Raw genomic sequence first — 18,191 nt, 5'->3', positions numbered from 1 at the left:
ACATGTCACCGATATATCATTACCGATATGTCACTATTACTGAACCCTCTCAACAGACAAAGCCAATAATATGCAGCTTTACAAACCCATCCAAAAGCACATTCCTATAAATATTTTCAAACATCATCATTTATAACTATACTAAGTAAACTATAACCTTATACTAATGTACCCAATTCTTTTTAAGGAGTTATCTATTTGAGGGAGGGAGGAAAAGAAAGAGAGAGAGAGATTTTTCATCTGCTGATTCACTCCACAAATTGCTGCAATGACCACAGCTGGGCTGGTCGAAGCTGCAAACCAGAAGCTTCTTTTGGGTCTCCCATGTGGGTTCAGGGGCGAAAGGCCTTGGGCTATCCTCTACTACATTTCCAGGACATTAACAAGGAGCTGGATTGGGAGTGGAGCAGCTGGGACTAGAACCTGCAACCACGTGAGTTGCCAATGCCATAGACTGAGGATTAGCATGCTAGGCCACCACACAACCCCAAGGTCATGTACCGATTTCTAATCAAGGACTGCATTGTTTACGCTAACTTGACCCTTTAAATTAACCAATGTATTAGTTAGATTTCTCCAAAGGAACAGAAACAGTAATGTGTGTAAGCAATTATAAGAAATTGAGTTCATGCAATAATGGAGACTGAGAAGCCCTAAGATCTTCTATACAGAAACCAGAGACTAGGAGAGCTGAAAATGTAGTTCTGGATCAAGTGTTAAGCCCAGAGAACCAGAAGCACTGATGGCACAGCTCTGGAAGTCCACTATCCAAGGGTACCTGGGAAGCTGCCAAGGTCAAACTCAGAAGCATTCAATAAATAACATAAAAGTTTGGTAGACTCAGACCTATGCAATTCCATTTGACTTTTTTTTTAAGATTTATTCATTTTATTACAGCCAGATATACACAGAGGAGGAGAGACAGAGAGGAAGATCTTCCGTCCGATGATTCACTCCCCAAGTGAGCCGCAACGGGCCGATGTGCGCCGATCCGAAGCCGGGAACCTGGAACCTCTTCCGGGTCTCCCACGCAGGTGCAGTGTCCCAATGCATTGGGCCGTCCTCAACTGCTTTCCCAGGCCACAAGCAGGGAGCTGGATGGGAAGTGGAGCTGCCGGGATTAGAACCGGCACCCATATGGGATCCCGGGGCTTTCAAGGCGAGGACTTTAGCCGCTAGGCCATGCCGCCGGGCCCAATTCCATTTGACTTTAAAGAGGGCCAGCTTTGGTTCTATTCAGACCTTCAACTGATGGGATGAGACCCACTCACTCTCAGGAGGTGATCTGCTTTGCTTGCTCTGATTCAAATGTCAATCTCTAGAAATAACTCCACAGAAATGGCCAAAACTTCACCAATACAATCTATAATTTTTGCATTTATTTGATGAATTATTTTTGGTTGCCCATCATCGAGAATTTAAATTTTAGAGGCAGAAGCCAAGCATGTTCCATCCAATGCCATTACCCAGAAAAAATGCCTGTTATGGAGTAAGGTTTAACTTGATGAATACATGAAAAAATATTTTTAAATTATTAATTATAGAATTATAATAGAAAATCACAAAAATTGAATATGTTAAGAGTATCAATGGAATGTGAGTAAAATCCTCTTCCATACCCAAAACAAATACATGTGAATCCATTGCTGCGCCCTGTCGTATTAGTCATCTCCATGCAGTCATCATCTCTCAACACTGAAACTGTCCCCACAGGCAGCTCATGAGCTAGCTGATGGTTTTCTTCTCCTACAGTTTACTGTGGCTGGGCTTTATCACGTCAAAAATAAAGCAATACATTTCTTCTTCATGTTTGGGGAGACAGAAGTTTGGGGAGAAAGCAGAGAAAGGGTGTCTTGTATGTTGTACAGTCTTCTGTAAGAATATAAGTCAAATTCTCTGACATTTAAAATGTGATGGTATTCTTTTTAAAAAGTCATTTAACAGATCGAATAAAGCAATGTTGGCTTGCATAGAGTTCCTGGAATTATTCCTTGTCCATTTGAGCTATTTTGTAGCTGAGACTCATGAAACAAACCAAGTAGCAGATATGACATTTGGCATAGACCATAAAGAACAAAGGAGCACCCAAAGGGTGCTGGGAATAACAGCTACTTGCTTATGGAAAGGCAGTCCTTTTCCCAAATTAAGTCCTTGGCCCTTTGCACATAATTAGCATAGAGAAGAGAGAAACCAAACTAGAAGGCACATTAAGGCAATAGAGCTCAGTTTGATCAGCATGCATTGCCCAGGGGTCATCAGTCAACATGAACAAAATTAAAGAGGTAAAAACAGGACAGATGGTAGGTTATTAGACAGGAGTTTTTCCAGCATACCACACCCCAGGCATGGATGGAATAAGTAATGGCTCTTTGATTGGGTCCCTTATTGACTTTGCCTAACAGAAACGTCTCTGTGCTGGTGTCCCATCTTCTTAAACAACAGTTTCCTTCCCCTCTCTACTTTTATCAACGTTAATATGGATCAATCCTGTCAAAAAGTTGCTGAATTGTGAGTTATCCTCACTAGAAAGATGCTGTTAAATATCCAAGCACTCAGAAAATACAAGCTACAATATTGGTTTTCTTGGCAGAGACTCCCAAGTCAGCCGTCCATTTCTTTGTCATTGCAAGCAATTATCTACTCATCAGTCAGTTCCCTGCCATTCGGAAGGCTGGCACACACTCCAAGTCATCTCATTCTGCTCTCACAACACCCCAAAACACAAGAGAGCTGAGTTTCAGGTGTTCCTATCCCTGGAGCAAAACCTAGTCATGCCACAGCAGAGACACAAACCAAAAGAAACCACATGAATGAGCAAGGGCAAAACAGCCTCTCCCCTGTTGTATCAGCGTCGCATACACTGGAACAGAAGCACTTTTGAAGCTAACGTTACACCTGTACAAACCACTCACCAAAAAAGGTGTCACCTTGTTTTCAGTCAGGTGGCAGATTTCACAGAGAATCACATCAGCAGACATCCTGAGCTGTGCATCTCTACCCAATACCACACAACAACATTTCCAACAAATGATTTAAATTCCCGTAACAAGCACTAGATGAAACCCTTCAACCAGTGGCAATCTCAAGAAAGAAAGAATGTACTACATGGGTAATTCTGCATTCACTGAGTCTTTTCTCGTGACATTTGTTTTTTGAAAAGAGCAGACATGTATCAGTGGAAGCCATTCTTATTAAATTCCAGGTTTTAAAAACCGGCTTTTCTCCTCCCTGTGATCTGAAGAACTGCATGTAATGCCCGTGACAATTCAGAACAGCTTTCTTAGAAGAGCGGGTGAAGAACATGTTTACAATTAGTAGCTAGTAGTTGGCTAACATGTGAGTAATGAATGCAGTTTGATGTCTTAAAGTCGCAATGCAGATGACGAAATACCATGAGCTCTACTATTCTGGTCAACTTATTAAATGCTCACTGATAGATTTCCATAGTATTAATTCAATCACATCACAAATACTCACCAAATGTCTACAAAGTTACCAAGATAATGTATGCACATGATACTGAGTCATGTCACACAATTTGTTTTAAAGCCTCTCATTGCTGTGCTTGCCCCATTCAGAAGGCAAGCCAAGAAGCCCCAAGAAAAGGAAAATAATCCCATTGTAAGACATTCAGAGAGGGCACCATGAAATCCACATAGCTGCAGGCAGCCAGGAAGATCTGCCTCAGAGAGCCACTAAGGATTTGCTGCAACGGCTTGGGTCCAAAAGACGACCAGCTCCAAGCACCCGGAGTCATGCATGGCTGTGGCTCCGGCCTTGGCTGCCAACTCAATTAAAGCTGCCCCAGGGAGTTCAGAAGTTGCGTTGGATACAACCAGGAAGCCATCTGGAAGAAACAACTTTAATTCTGGGTATGAAGAAGTTAATAGCATTTTGTCATCAAGCTGAACTGCCACCATAAAGTTAAGGAAAAAAAGGTTTTAAAAGCACACCACCCATTCAATGTCTGAAGAGGTCATAAAACACCTAAGTGTATATAAATATTCCATTTGTTTAAGCTACCACCAAATGCCACCAGACCAAGTCTAGCTCACCATCTGTTTTTGTGCAGCCCACCAGTTTTTTTACATTTTTAAATTGGAGAGGAAAAACATTTAAATGGAATACTATTTCTTGATATGTTACGAATATGAAATTCAAATTAGTCATCTATAAGTTAAGTTATGCTGGAACACGGCCATGCACACTCACGTATCTAGTGTCTGTGGCTGCTTTCATGCCAGCAGCGAGGATGGCCCTCCTGGCTCCACACCATCACTACCTGCCCCTTGAGAGGTAGGCTTGCTGGCATGTGATTGAAATCAAGCAAATACCAGCAAGTAAAGACACTATGGAGCTATGAGAGGCTCCTCTGCCCAACTACTACCAACTTCTCCTGCAACCCTGGCCTATCTTGATCAATAGGGCTACCTATCTCTGCCCAGGGAAAGCTATTTTATGACAAGAAATGTGTTGGAGAGGCAAACAGATCAAAGAAGAAAACTGATATCAAAAGGGAAAGATGCTTAGAAAGAGTCAGGGAATGTGGAAAGACAGAAGGGGTCTGTGATGAAGAATGCTCCACGAAGGGAAGCCACAGAGTCCACATAGTACTCCAGCCTTGTTTTATATGAGTACAAATGGCTGCCACCTCCTTCTACTCCTCTTGCCAGCACCGGCTTTGAGGTCATTGTAAAACCACCCACACCCATGCACATAGTAAATGCCATGATGATAGTTAGATAACAAAGTGTAATTCGCATATTTCATTCGGTAGAAATCATTTATGTATTCTAGTGAGTAAAATGAAGATCCATGTGCCTTGAGAATGAGTAAGCAAGTGAAATAGAAACAATTTCAGAAACAAGGAAAAGTGGCTCATAATGAAGTTTTTGGACATCTTTAATCGCTGATAAAGAATGCCAGTATGAAGTTTCCAGTTATGGAGGCATGGTTATAAAAGCTATCAATGCTAGCATTTGCTATCAAGCCTACAAAAAAAGCTTAATAGGAGAAGCAGTCAGAGAAACAGTCAAAGCAGGGCTTTCCATGTCACTAAGCTGCCTAACAGGCAGATAGTTTTAAACCATAATCTGTAAGTGATTTCATAGGAAAACATGCAATGCTGATACAGTTCATGTTTTGATATTTAAAAAAATCTTAATTTTCAGTGATTTGTTAGCTCCTCCCAGAGCATCTGCTAAATGACACTAACAGTCATCTCTGAAGATAGAAAACAATTTCTCAAGACAGAGTCAACATTTAAGAAAACGATGACCACAGTGTCCTCAAAAAGTTAAGAGTTCTATTACCATCTTACAGACAGGTGCAGACGCTGTCCCTTAGAACGTAGTTAAGACAAAACCATCTGGTGTTGAACTCCTCTTTCCAATGATTTTGTGTTGATGCTTCCCAAGACTTTAAGAATACATATTTAAAAAAAGAAATATCAAATCATCCGTATTTGTAGGAGACTTTCCAGCTTTTATTACTACTATAAGAAACCTATTGCTAACAACAAAAAATAAACCTTAAAGGAAAAGTAGTAGTGGGAAAATTAATTTAAAAGCTATTTACAAGCTAGTAAAAATGGCTAGGAGTCCAATACCTGGAAAGTTGCATGGCATACATGCTAGTCTCACTCCCTGCTTAGGCACGTACGGCCTGCAGCTCCATCACCTGCTGTGATGCTCTGTCCCCACCCCATGGGGACCTCAAGCTTCTCCCTTCCCTTAGTTGGCCACAGGTCACACACACCTTACCCAACCTGGGCCATTCCAAAGCAAATCAAGCAGGGGCTGTTTGGCCTTACTGCCCTGTGCTTTGCCATGTTTAAAACCATCGCATAACTCCAATTATCAGTAGACTCTAAAAAACGACATTAAAGAGATCCATGCTGAGGGACATCTACAGAAGAAATATGCTCATGTGCACTGGCATCGTTATATACTCTTACACCTGCTTTTAAAACTGCTCAGTCATTATTCACAATAACCAATTTGGTCAGAAATAGAGATAGTTCCAAAAGAAGCAGAAAGCAAAACTCCAGGACTGAAGAATGATGTGGATTCAAGAGGGCAAAGATGTGTAAATTACTTAGGTGTCCATCAATCAATGAATGGATTTTTAAAATGTAGAACTGCAGTGTATCCATGCAATAAAATACTATTCAACCTTTACAAAACGACAAGAGGGGCAAGTGTTGTGCTGTTACAGGTTAAACACCACTCAGGATGCCTGCATCCTTTATTGGAATGTCACTTGGAGTCCCCACTAGTGTACTTAAACCAACTTCCTACTAGAGTATCCTAGGGGAGGCAGCAAATGAGATGGCTCACTTGTCTTATCCCTGCCATCCTTGTGGGGTACCCAGATGGGTTCAGGACTCTTGGCCTCAGGCCAACTCAACCTTGGCTGTTGCAGGCGTTTGGGGAGTGGTGGAAAACATAGTGCTTCCAATCACTCACTCACATTCTCTCTCTCCCTCTCTGACTCTCCTTTCCTCTCTCCCTTTCTTTCACCCTTCAAGTAATGGAAATGAAATTAACATTTAAAAAGCCAAACAACTTTGTCATTTGCAACACAAATAAATATACATGAAGACATTATGTTGACTGAAATAAACCAAACAGAGGTGCAAAAATATGATATGATCTCATTACATGGGGAATGTGTTAAAGTGAAACTTAACACAGTGCAATGAGTTACCATGAAGTACACTGAATGATATTACAAGAAATACATAGTGGAATTATGGAAGAATAGTAGAATCCTCGGCCAACAGGTCCAGAGTTAGAGTGTTGATAAGGGAAGAATAAATTCTTGGGGCTGTATTGCACAGCTTTTGACCAAAGTTGTTGGTAATGTATTGGCTATTTCCTTAGAGCTAAAAGAGCATTTTGAAATGTTCTCACAACAAAAGCAATTGTACATACTTGAGATGGCAGATGTGGTAGTCACTTTGATTTGATTATTCTATAATGTATAGATATAACTCACATCACACTGAACTCCAAACACGTCTACAATTACTGCTTGTCCAAAAAAAGAAAATAGACCTTAAGACACAATGACAAGGAAAGAAGATGCATTAACTTCACCTTGATGACAACAGAGTGAAGGAAACAAATGAGACATGGTGGCTGGAAGCAAATCAAGGTCTCCAGACCTCATAAAACTGAACAATTAAGAATAATCAGAGTCAGAATTAAAGGGGCACCTACCATGTGCCTGGCACCATTCAAAGCACTTCACAAAGATTTATGTACCTAATCCTTAAAACAACACATGTGTAAAACTGGGATCATTATCATCTGCCTTCTACAGATCAATAGACGGGGGCACAAAGTGTAAACATTGTATCTAAGGAAACACAGTGGTTACCTTCCATTTGCATGCATTCAAACAGCACCAACTGTCTTTCACAGCAGCTTGAAAGTTTTCCACACAGTGCCTTATCTGGTAACTCAAGAAATCCATATATCTTAGAAAAGTACTTAAAGTATTCGGGAGAATCAAGATGGCAGGATAGGGTAAGGACACATTTAAACGGACAGAAAAACATTTAATCAGGATGAAGCAGAGAGGATATATTTCAGGAAATAGGAAAGGACAGAACAACAGCAGAGGGGTACCTGGAGACTGACAGACAGGAAAGCAGCGGGCACAGCAGTGTGGTGTTGAAGTGACTGATACTCCAGCGGCATTCAGCTAATGGTAATCTGAACTCCACCAGCAGCCGGAACTCCACCAGTAACCAGGTGGGAAGGGACTTCCACTGCGAGTTTGGGAGGTGAACCCAGACAAAGAACTGACCGTCCTGCTGGTCTGTTTGATTTGCCCAGGAGCAGAGACAGAGCAGCAGATTTCAGACGGACAGTGCGAGAACAGGGTGGATTTCATAGCCCAGTCAGCCCCCGAGGGCTGAATTGGGTGCCATTTTGAGTAAAGAGGAAAGGGCAAGTGAAAGGACTGAGCATGCGCTGAGGTGGGAGTGAGCTCATTTCTGACTCAGTGAACTGCACCGATGTGGCATTCTATGGATTCTACCAGGGGCAGGTCTGGGTAGCCCTCAGATTTGACAGCCAGCAGATCAAGAACTGTAGTGGTTGTATATCGGGCGCCATTTTGGGCACTGTGGCGATAGCTTTGGGACTGCAGAAGACAACAGTGAACTGCACATGTGCTGAGCTCATAAAAACTCACTGAGGTCACTGGATTGCACTGGTCCCGCAGGAAAATAATACCGACTGTGGCATCGTTCCGGTCAAAATAGGTCAATGTGGCACCCAGACCTAACGTCCCACAGGTTCCAACAAGATTAGCACTACCAACAACCTAACTATATAGGACCCCTGGTGTCTCTCTAATCCTGGGACCTGCTCCAACCGGAAGTGGGAGAAAGGTTGCAGAGACAATGGTGCAGCCTCATCACGGTATCACAGGAGGAGGAGAGTGGTGAGCCAAGAGCTGGGGCTATGGAGACCACAGTGGGAATCTAACATAACAACCCCGACCTGGAGCTTGCTGGAGCTTGTGGCACAAGTGGCTGCAAGCAAAAAGTTGTGTACCAATTGCAATAAGTAAAATCGCATTGTAGACCTGTGGGTGACACAGCTTAGAAACTTGCTCCAAGGAGAAGACTCTGCTAACCAGAAGTACAATGATCAAAAGCAAAAGAAGAGACAAAGGCACAAAATATTACTGAAAACTTCCCTGCAAAGGTGCAAAACGCTATGCCAACCTCAGAGTTAACTGAGGAAGACATCGAGAAAATGGGGGACACAGAATTCATAAGACTCATTTTTAAAGCTTCTGATTCAAAAATGAGAAGCTCATGCAAGAGTTCAAAGAATTTAAGGAAGCAAGAAAGCAAATCAAGGCTGATATATCAGCAATTAAGAACACAGTAGAGCAAATTAAAAGTACAGTGGAGAGTCTCCAAAATAGAATGAAGCAAGCAGAAGAAAGAATCTCAGAATTGGAAGATATTTCCTGTCACCAGGGGGAAACAAACAAAAAGTTGGAAGCAGAGCTGATCAGGCCAAGAAAAGTATTCAAGAATTGAAAGACACTATTAAGAGGCCAAATATAAGAATTATGCGAGTCCCAGAAGGTGCAGAAAGAGAGGCTGAGTTTGCAAATGTATTTAATGAAATAATAAAGGAAAATTTCCCTAATCTGGAGAAAGAATTGGGAAAAAATATCCAGGAGGAGCACAGAACTCCCAACAGGCTTGATCAAAAGTGATCTTCACCAAGACACATGATTATCAAGCTCTCTTCAATTGAACATAAGGAAAAGATCCTTAAATGTGCACATGAAAAAAAATCAATTGACATATAAAGGAATGCCAATTAAACTCACAGGAGACCTCTCACAGGAAGCTCTACAGGCAAGAAGAGAATGGAGTGACATATTCCAGATTCTAAAAGAACAAAATTGTCGGCCTAGGATAACATATCCAGCAAAGCTTTCTTTCGTCTTTGAAAACGAAATAAAATTCTTCCACAGCAAAGAAAAGTTAAAAGAATTTGCCTCTTCCAGACCTGCCCTACAAATGATACTTCAAGATGTTCTCTTGACAGAGAAGAGGAATAGCACCTACCAAAACCAAAGGAAAATGGGAAGAACATCCCAGTAAAAAGACAACAGAAGACTAAACTAATGAACAACCCATTCCTAAAATGACAGGACCAAAGTACCATCCATACATATTAAACTCTGAATGTAAATGGCTTAAGCTCAGTCAAACGCCATAGATTAGTAGACTGGATTAAAAAACAAAACCCATCTGTTTATTGTCTGGAGGAGACACACTTCAACAAAGATCAGCGGAAACTATATCACATGAGTTTTGTTTTCTGTTGGTTTCATCTCTTCAAAACACTTTCTTCTGATTAAATCATTTAATGACTCGTAGATCATGCAGTAGCATCATTTTCTTCAAGCAGGTTCTTGATTTTCATTTCTTCAGCTACACGTTAGTCACTTAATAGCATGTTATTTAACTTCTTGGTGTTGTTAATTTCTTTTTTCTTCCTGATGTTGATTTTGTTTTGTGGCTCTTCATTTAAGGGGATGTGTAGTAGCTGTGTAATGGAGACTGTCATAACTAGTAACATGTTATTTAACTTCAGGGAATCATAAATTTCTATTTTTCTTTCTATTGTTGATTTTGTATTATGACTTTTCATTTAAGAGGATGTACAGTAGCTGTGGAATGGAGACTAACATCCAGATGTGAGGATGCAGTGTAGTATGCATTTTTGCTTCCAAAGATGGACTTACAATGAAACTGTTTACTATACCTTGACAATAGGATGCTGGACTCTCTGCCATTGTCCATGCCCACACTGATGGACATATGACTGAGTATGAAGAACTATATGTTAGTAATGATATAGAGGAACTAGGTGGGGAGGAGGGAATTGGGGAGGGGATAATAAAATGATAATAATGATAATAATAATAAAATGTAAAAAAATAAAAAATAAAAGTACTTAAAGTATTCATAAACTGAAATATGGTAAAATTAGCTTAAAATGTTATCAGCATCTCAAAACAAATTTAATTTTACATGTTCTTATGCTTCATGAATTTTAGATCATAACATGATTCAAAACCAATTAAATTCTACTATTACAGCATCAGTAATGTGCCATCTTGGGAATATTAGTAAATAAAGTAGACCATGTAGGTAGGTAGCAAGGTACATGCATTTTAATCACTTCAAATATTTTAATTATCTTCTGCTAATGACATAGCAATTAAGATTTAAATACGTTGTAGAGGATACAACTGCTAGCTTCCTTTTAACATTCTAGAGTATCACTAACATCTAATAAGAGGGGGTAGATCTAGACTCTAATTCACAAAGAATTCTACTGTCAGTGCATAAGGTCTGAGACGTCCTGTGGAATGCTTCCCTTGGACACACCTCCTTCGTTGGTTGCCTGTCACCATCTTGTGGTGAGCACTAAGGAATGGGACAGCATGATGATTTCTTCCATCCCTCCCCAGCCTTCTTTGGTTCAGAACCCTATGGGGGAAAGTCAGGATGTATGGACACCAAGCAGGTAGAAAGAAGTATTTCAGAAGGTACCATGTGTAATGGATGGCCACACTCTTTAACAGAAGGGCCAGACTCTACAAGCAGAGTACGTTTTATAGCCCCTGGAATTTGACTTGATCCTGAGACTTGGCTTAAACAAGAGAATACAGACAAGAAACATTGGAATCTCCAAGACTAGACCTTCAAAATTGGAATTTGTAATTTAACCCCTTTCATACTCTTGGAATTAGCTACCCTAGTTGTGGAAGTACAAATCGCAGCATAGGACAACTGAGGCACCAAATGGCAGAACAAGTGGAGCATACAGTTAACATCAAGTACCAAGAACAAGTCAAACAAGCAAGCCAGCAAAGGCCCAGTCAAACCTTAGAGCAATTACAGCTTCAGACATCACCATATGCAGAGAAGCAACTGTCTCCTGAGCTCAGTCACACAGACACTTGAGAGACAATAATGATAAACGATGTTGAAAATGGTAAATACCAAGTTGTTCTTCACATAGCAATAACCATCTTAAGTGTCCCAGGATGAAACCAGTTCTTCTGGGCCTCAGTTGCATACAAGATGAGACATGACAAATTCAGAAACATCAAGATGGCTGGGGTGGGAAGAACTCCTTCCAATACGGCAGCTAAGACCAGGAACCCAGCAGCTAGACTGAGGCCATCTGAATCCTGGTTTTACCTGGTAGAAGTTACCAAACTCTTTTGTACTTTCATTTTACAGCTTTGCTATAGATTGGATACTAGTAATCACACATGCAAACAGTATTGAATAAATGTTTCCTAACTATTTATGATTCTGTTTCACATCCAAGGAACCAAGGAACTACCTGTCCCTAGCTGTGAAGTGGTGCTATACTAGGACAGAGAGATGTGGAAAATAAAAGAGATAGATATAAACATGCTTGCTCTTTGGCCCTGCACCACGGATCCCTACCAAATCCAGGAGGGCATGCACGTGATCAGTGCTAGCTCTCACTGGTCTCACTCCAGCAAGAGAGAGAACAGAACCACTACTTGGCTTGTAGGTCATCCCTAACAGAAATGCCAGGCAAACGGCCAAACTTTGATCTGAGCACAAGCTGCTCCTATGTATAAGAGTCAACATGTCCAGAACTTTCTCACTGATCTTGTTCCAATAAGAGTATCAAACTTTACATGTATCTGATGGAGTCCTGAAAAGTTACTTGGTATCTTGCATGATCAAAGGCATCATCATTTCATTCATATCATGTTGATTTCCAAATGCTATTTCCATTTTTTTTTTGCTGCAAAAATCCATTCAGGTTATGGAAAATGCCAGTATTTATGTATGCCATAATAAAAGTTATCCCAAATGCAATGATAATATGGAGTTATTTTTCTTAGTTTTTTTTTTTGTTGTTGTTGTTTTTCTCTTTTGCAGGGAGGAAGGTCATAATGGTAGTGGGCTTGCTTTTACTAACAAAATTACTGATTTTTTAAAAAAGCAAAATTCTATAGTAATCAATCATTTTTTGTCATGAGAAGTGCGGCCACTTGGGAAGTGAGCCAGCAGATGGAAGATCTTTCTCTGTCTCTCCTTCTCTCTGTAAATCTGACTTCCCAATAAAAATGAATAAAAAAGAGACTGATAGAATTATGATTCCTTATGAAGGACTACACTATTGTAACAAAATGGGAAAAAATAAGATGCGGGGGTGGGAGTCTGGGGGGAAATCCCAGCCTACACAAAAATTTTCCACACAATTCAAAATTCAAAGCAAAAATACATTTAAAAAAACGAATAAGTCTTTAAAAAAAAAAAAAGCTATGATAGGCCCATTAAGTAGAACTCCAGTAGTTCAATTAACTAGAGTTTCTGAGAAAATGTGTCAGTTTTGTGCCTATCTTCAGCATGATAACATCACTCACCATATTAGTTTTGCTTCCTCTTTCTAAATCATTTATAAGCCTCAGGTCAGCTAGAGAAAATTCACATTTCCATTTCACGCTTGCTAAGCATGCTTTAAATGGTGACTACCAGAGATGTAAATTAATTGCTAGCTCTATGAAGGTTGCACAAATTAAAAGCTATGAAATTTAAATTATTAATACAATAGTAATTCCACTGTCTTCTGAAAACACAATTTCGTCTATCATATTGCTCAATACAAATGAAATTTAGTAATTTATATACAAGAAACAGATTTTGTTAAGCCTTCTATTCCCAACTTCTCAGATTACTCTTTTCTACATTTTTGTGCCTACTTAGTTTCAGCACCATCTTACCAGTCATTCTCATCTACATACTATTCAGCTTTTCTTTAAAATGTCATTCTTAATAACTTGTATTTTACACTCTGCCAATGTAGGCAAAGAACTAGAGTCCATTCCAGCAAAAAATTTTAAAGGGCTTATTTTCTGGACTATTTGAAGGTTTGCACGTATTGTGTTATTATGTGTCTATGCACAAAAAATCATAAGAATAGATACAATCTGAGTGGCATTACTAATGATAACTGCTGGGGATACTTTCGTACCTACTGTGCAACTGAATACAGCAAAAAAGAAAAATAGCCAACATTTTACTGTGGGAGACACAAAGTCTGCATGAAAAATGAAGTTTGGTTAAACAAAGAGTATTCAGACTAGGACTAACAGTTCCAAAGTTTCCATGCTATTTGATTTGCTTGACTCGCATCTGTTTTCCATAAACAAAGTCACTCAAAGTTTAACTGCTTAAATAAAATATCACTAAAATAAACTGTGTAACATTTCTAGCCAATAAAATTGATTTGTGGAGTACGAGACATTCTATTAACTTGCTCTTTTATGACAAAAATGGGTATACCTTAACAGTAACTAGGAAGTTAATGAAGGAAAATATTCAATTTTTTTTAAAACCTTGAGTTTCTCAGAATGTCATGGCTGTCTCAGAGCACAAACCTACAAAATCTAAATCCTGGTTCTACAGCAGTTAGTACAAAATATTTATAAGTAGCAGCATAACTTATATCCTAATGGTAACTAAGCTCAAGTGTACTCATGTTACAAAAATTTATTTCTCAGGAAAAATAAACGTTTACCTGGCAAGGCTGTTTCATTTTAATGGCTATGACATGGTATCTGTAACAACAGAGTTCACAGGTCCACGACCCCCTCTCACTGATCCACTTCAGCAAACACAGCTGATGTGTGTAGCGGACTGACCCATCACATCGGCAAGGATTTAACAGCTCCCCCTAAAAAGAAAATGGCTCAGGATGAATATTTGTGTCTGTGCGCCTCTATTTTTATACTCTAATGCTTGCTTCCTTTTCTTTCAAAGCCATTTACCCAGCTCTCGTCTAGAAAGTAAAATTAAAATTTTATACCTCTGATGGGAATGAAACTAGAGTCTTAAAAACTATTTCAAAGCTATTGCTCAGAGTTATGACATAAATGTTCTACCAACATACAAAATGTCTGCAAGATACAGCTCCCAGTACCCTTGGGGGAAAGCTGTGCTATTAAATCTCTTTAATAACTTTTAAGTGGATGGTCAGATGCATTTCCTCTGCAGTTATTCTTAATCATCACTAAGGAAGAAACGCACGACATCCCAGAAAGCGGGCGGCGATAGTACGCTTTTTGTTATTGTTTTTTTTTTCTAAATGTAGCATCATAAATCCTGACTTAAGGCGGTACATTCCTGAAAGCCTGCATATTTGTATGTAATTTCCTTACTTTTAAAAATGTTAAACATAACGCGTTCACGGAGCACACATGTAAGAGGATGTGTTTCCCTTCCTTCTGCATTACTCTCCGAAGAGTCTGCATCGTCTCTAACGGTACGTGTGTTTTAGAACTGTGTTCTTAATAAAACACACAGTACACTGTTAACTAAACAGCCTTTATTTCAAGGTACATTCCTCTTCCTCCTGTAAGAACTGCAGCGCAATTTTCCGTAAGATTAAGTCACGGAAATCTGCAACAGACTCTGCCCTTTCGATTGTGACCATGATTCAACCCCCAGGTTATATACTAAGACTACATTGCATCCTACAGATGTTCTTCTATATAAAAACCAAAGCCCCGGAGCAATCTACAAGACACCGTTATCACTCAAGCACCTGAGGAACGTGAAACTGCACATCCCAGGTAGGGAAAAGAGTGGAGGACCTCTGGAAGGAACCTGCAGAAACAGCTGTCCTGAGGCCAGACCCACAAGCCCAAAACCTTGTGGGAGGCGCGCGCTGTCCCTGGTGCTGAAAGGTCGTCTGGCCAGCGCAGCCGCCAAGCTGGAGCCGGAGCCCGCGCCTGGAATCCCACGGGCCTTACCTGTTCGGCGCCCTGGAAGCAGATCTTGCAGATGGGCTGGTGGTGCTGATGCTGGTGCCCGGCGCGCTGGTCGCCGCCGCCGCTGCTGCTGCTGCGGCTGCTGCACACCGAGCGCGTCTCGGGCTGCTCCCCTGAGCCGGGCCGCTCGCCCTCCCCACCCGCGCCAGCCTGGGGTTCCTCGGGGCCGCCCTTCCCCACCGCTGCCTCGGGGACCGCCGCCTCCGGGAAGAGCTTCGGACCTTCCCTGGAGTCCCCGGCAGCTGACACCTCCCTGCCGCCGGATGACAGAGGCGACGGCGGTGGCGGCAGCTCATCCGAGCCCCTGAGCCGCGGGGCCACCTCCCCTGGCGGTTCGTCCGGCCCAGCGGCGCGCTCGGGGATCGCGGGCGGCGAGGGCAGCCGCTGCGGGTAGCGTGGGGCCGCGGGCACCGCAGCCGCCTTACCGGGCAGGGGCGGGGGTGGGGGCGGCTCAGCGTCCCCGCTATCCGCCCCGCGACAGGGACTGTTCGCCTGACTGCCCTCCAAGCTCATGATGCCTCCGCCGCCACCCTCCTGTCTGCCTGGCTAGCTGGCCAGCCTTGGACTGCAGCCGGAGGAAAGTGGAGGGGGTGGGAAGGGAGGAGGGAAGGTGCGGCGGGGACACCAGAGAGCCCGGGGCGGGGGGCGGGACGGAGAGGGGACACGGAGGGCCGGGCGGCGGTGGCAGAGGCAGCCGCTCCGCGGAGCCGCCAGCTCGGCTCTGCTGGAGGCGGTGCCGAGTTCGGCTGCGCGCGGAGCCGCGCCGCGGAGGGGCCTGGGGACGTCGGGGGGCGGGAGCGAAGAGCGGCGCAGCGGCAGCGGCGGGTGGCGCAGAGGAGGGCGGAGGGGCTGGCGCGGGCGGGGGGGCCGCCTGTCCGGGCAGGGGGACCGTGGCGAGCCGGACGCGACCCTACCCGGGGAGAAAGGGGCGGTGAGCCCGGGTCGGAATCGAGAGAACCTCCCCTTGCCGCTAGGCCGACCCCGCCCCGTGCTAGTCACGTCGGTTTCCGAGGCGGGTGACCTCTCTCCCAACGGTGCTGCGGTGCTGCTCCCGCGAGCCGGGCAGGGGCAGGGGTCGCAGGCCTCTGGAGCCAGAAACCGTTACAGGGTGAGCAGGACGCGGCGGTGGGGGCCGGGTGGGGGCGGGCAAGAGTGCCAGGCCCGCGGGAAGGACAGGGGCGCATGGGAACCCTGCTCTGCAACCGCCCTGCTCGCGATCGCTGCGGTGCCCGACCCTCTTCTCCAAGGCACGTTTTCTTATCCCAGAGGCAGTGGTTAAGAACTAAGTCTCTGCAGTAAGTGTCCTCCAGCGTTTTCCCTGCCACCTTTCTCCAGCCGTGAGTAACCTGGGCTGTCGGTCAATGTCTGGGTGTCCAGGAGGTCGGAGGGTCATTTGCTGGAATGTGTCCTCTTGAGGTCCTGTGTCCTGTATGGTTCGTGGTCACTGTCATCCTCGCGGTAGGACGGAAGCAAATAACGTCGTCTCTAGTCCAGAAAACGTGGCTGCCATCCAGGTTCTCGACTTCATTCACCCTGAACCTGATTTCTCCAAAACTCCACCCTGCCAAACCTCTCTGGGAATGGCCATCAACAGGCCCAGGCCAAGCCCTTAGGGAGATAAACTGCTCTTCCGGCACGGAGGTGGCTAGAAATTCCTGACGAGCAGCGGATTCCCAGAGCAGGCAGGGAGAAACAGTCCAGGCACTGGGTTTATATACTGCGACGTGTCCACACAAATAAAAGGGGATGCCCTCTGATGTAATACTTAACGTCTTTGATGTAACCGACTGGCTTTCTCGAGCCTCATTTTTGGCTGCATTTCACAGCTGAAAACCCAGGATCAGCTAGGCAAAGCAATTTGTTCAAGGTCACTGGGCTGTTAGCAGAACTTATGAGCTCCTCCCTCCAGATATTCCAGCTCAAACACCGATTTTTTTTCCCCAATCCTTTCTTCTGTCTCCTAAAATAATACTGCATTAAGTGCATTGAGTGTTGGTGGCACCTGCTTTCATGAACAGATGTTTTGAAATGGTTACGATAAAGTACCAGTTTAATTTTTCAATTACATATTTTGAGTTTGTTTTTTTTTTTAACTAAATTGTTTCGGTTGGAGGACAGAGGATAAAGACAGGAATGCTCTGTCACAAATGGCTTCAGATGAAAGAATTTCCAGGAATGTCCCCTGACACTTAGTCTCCCCAGATTAGATTATTTTTGGTAGCAGAGTGGCAGGCAGCAAGCACATTTTAAAAATAATAAACTCTGAGTGCCCAGAGAATTTACCACATTGAGAAACAAGGGTTGTAGATATACTTTAGTTAGAGGTTGCCACCTGTCAAAATGACATTGTACAAGCTTATGTGTTTCCACAGTCTTAAAATAATCTTTAGCCTTGATCATACGTTCTTTAGCTAAATCATGTCTGAACCTGTACAGAATTCCCTAAGTCATTCAGTTTATGATCAATCTGTGTCTATCAGGTATGATAAAATGCCTTACTGCCCAAGGGACAGCATAAAACCTGTGGATTCTACTAAATGATGTCACAGAGTTCAGACAGCAAAGTGGCATGGATAAAGGAAGAAAATAACATGAGGCTAAATGTGTCCTCTTGGTTGATGATTTCTGCAAAATAATTCTAGTAAGAGAAAATGATGTTTCCTTGATACAACAAGAAAGCACATACAAACGGCCCTTCCCTGATCCGTGGGCCTCCCAAGCTCACTGGAATAAAGAGAACCTTGTTTGTGACCTTCAGGTAACCCAAAGAGGCTACAGCAAATCAAGGAAAAAAACACCTGCTTTGCAACTTGGAC

At 42.9% G+C, this 18,191-nt stretch overlaps 1 protein-coding gene across 1 annotated transcript in view; it reads right to left on the bottom strand.

The window, feature by feature from the left end:
* MARCHF11 (membrane associated ring-CH-type finger 11) overlaps nucleotides 1-16,120 on the bottom strand; it is a 70,953-nt gene extending 54,833 nt beyond the window's left edge. Inside the window, exons 1-2 of the mRNA XM_004583625.4 lie at nucleotides 15,358-16,120; nucleotides 14,124-14,279 (exon numbers count right to left, since the gene is read on the bottom strand). Of these exons, the coding sequence (XP_004583682.2) occupies nucleotides 14,124-14,279; nucleotides 15,358-15,888 (687 nt within the window). The 5' untranslated portion in view covers nucleotides 15,889-16,120. The remainder of the gene's footprint in view (nucleotides 1-14,123; nucleotides 14,280-15,357) is intronic.
* Nucleotides 16,121-18,191: the final 2,071 nt, after the last annotated feature.

This window comes from Ochotona princeps, chromosome 23 (assembly GCF_030435755.1).
Source record: "Ochotona princeps isolate mOchPri1 chromosome 23, mOchPri1.hap1, whole genome shotgun sequence".
Classification (NCBI taxonomy): Eukaryota; Metazoa; Chordata; class Mammalia; order Lagomorpha; family Ochotonidae; genus Ochotona; species Ochotona princeps.
This window is presented reverse-complemented; position numbering and strand designations above follow the sequence as displayed.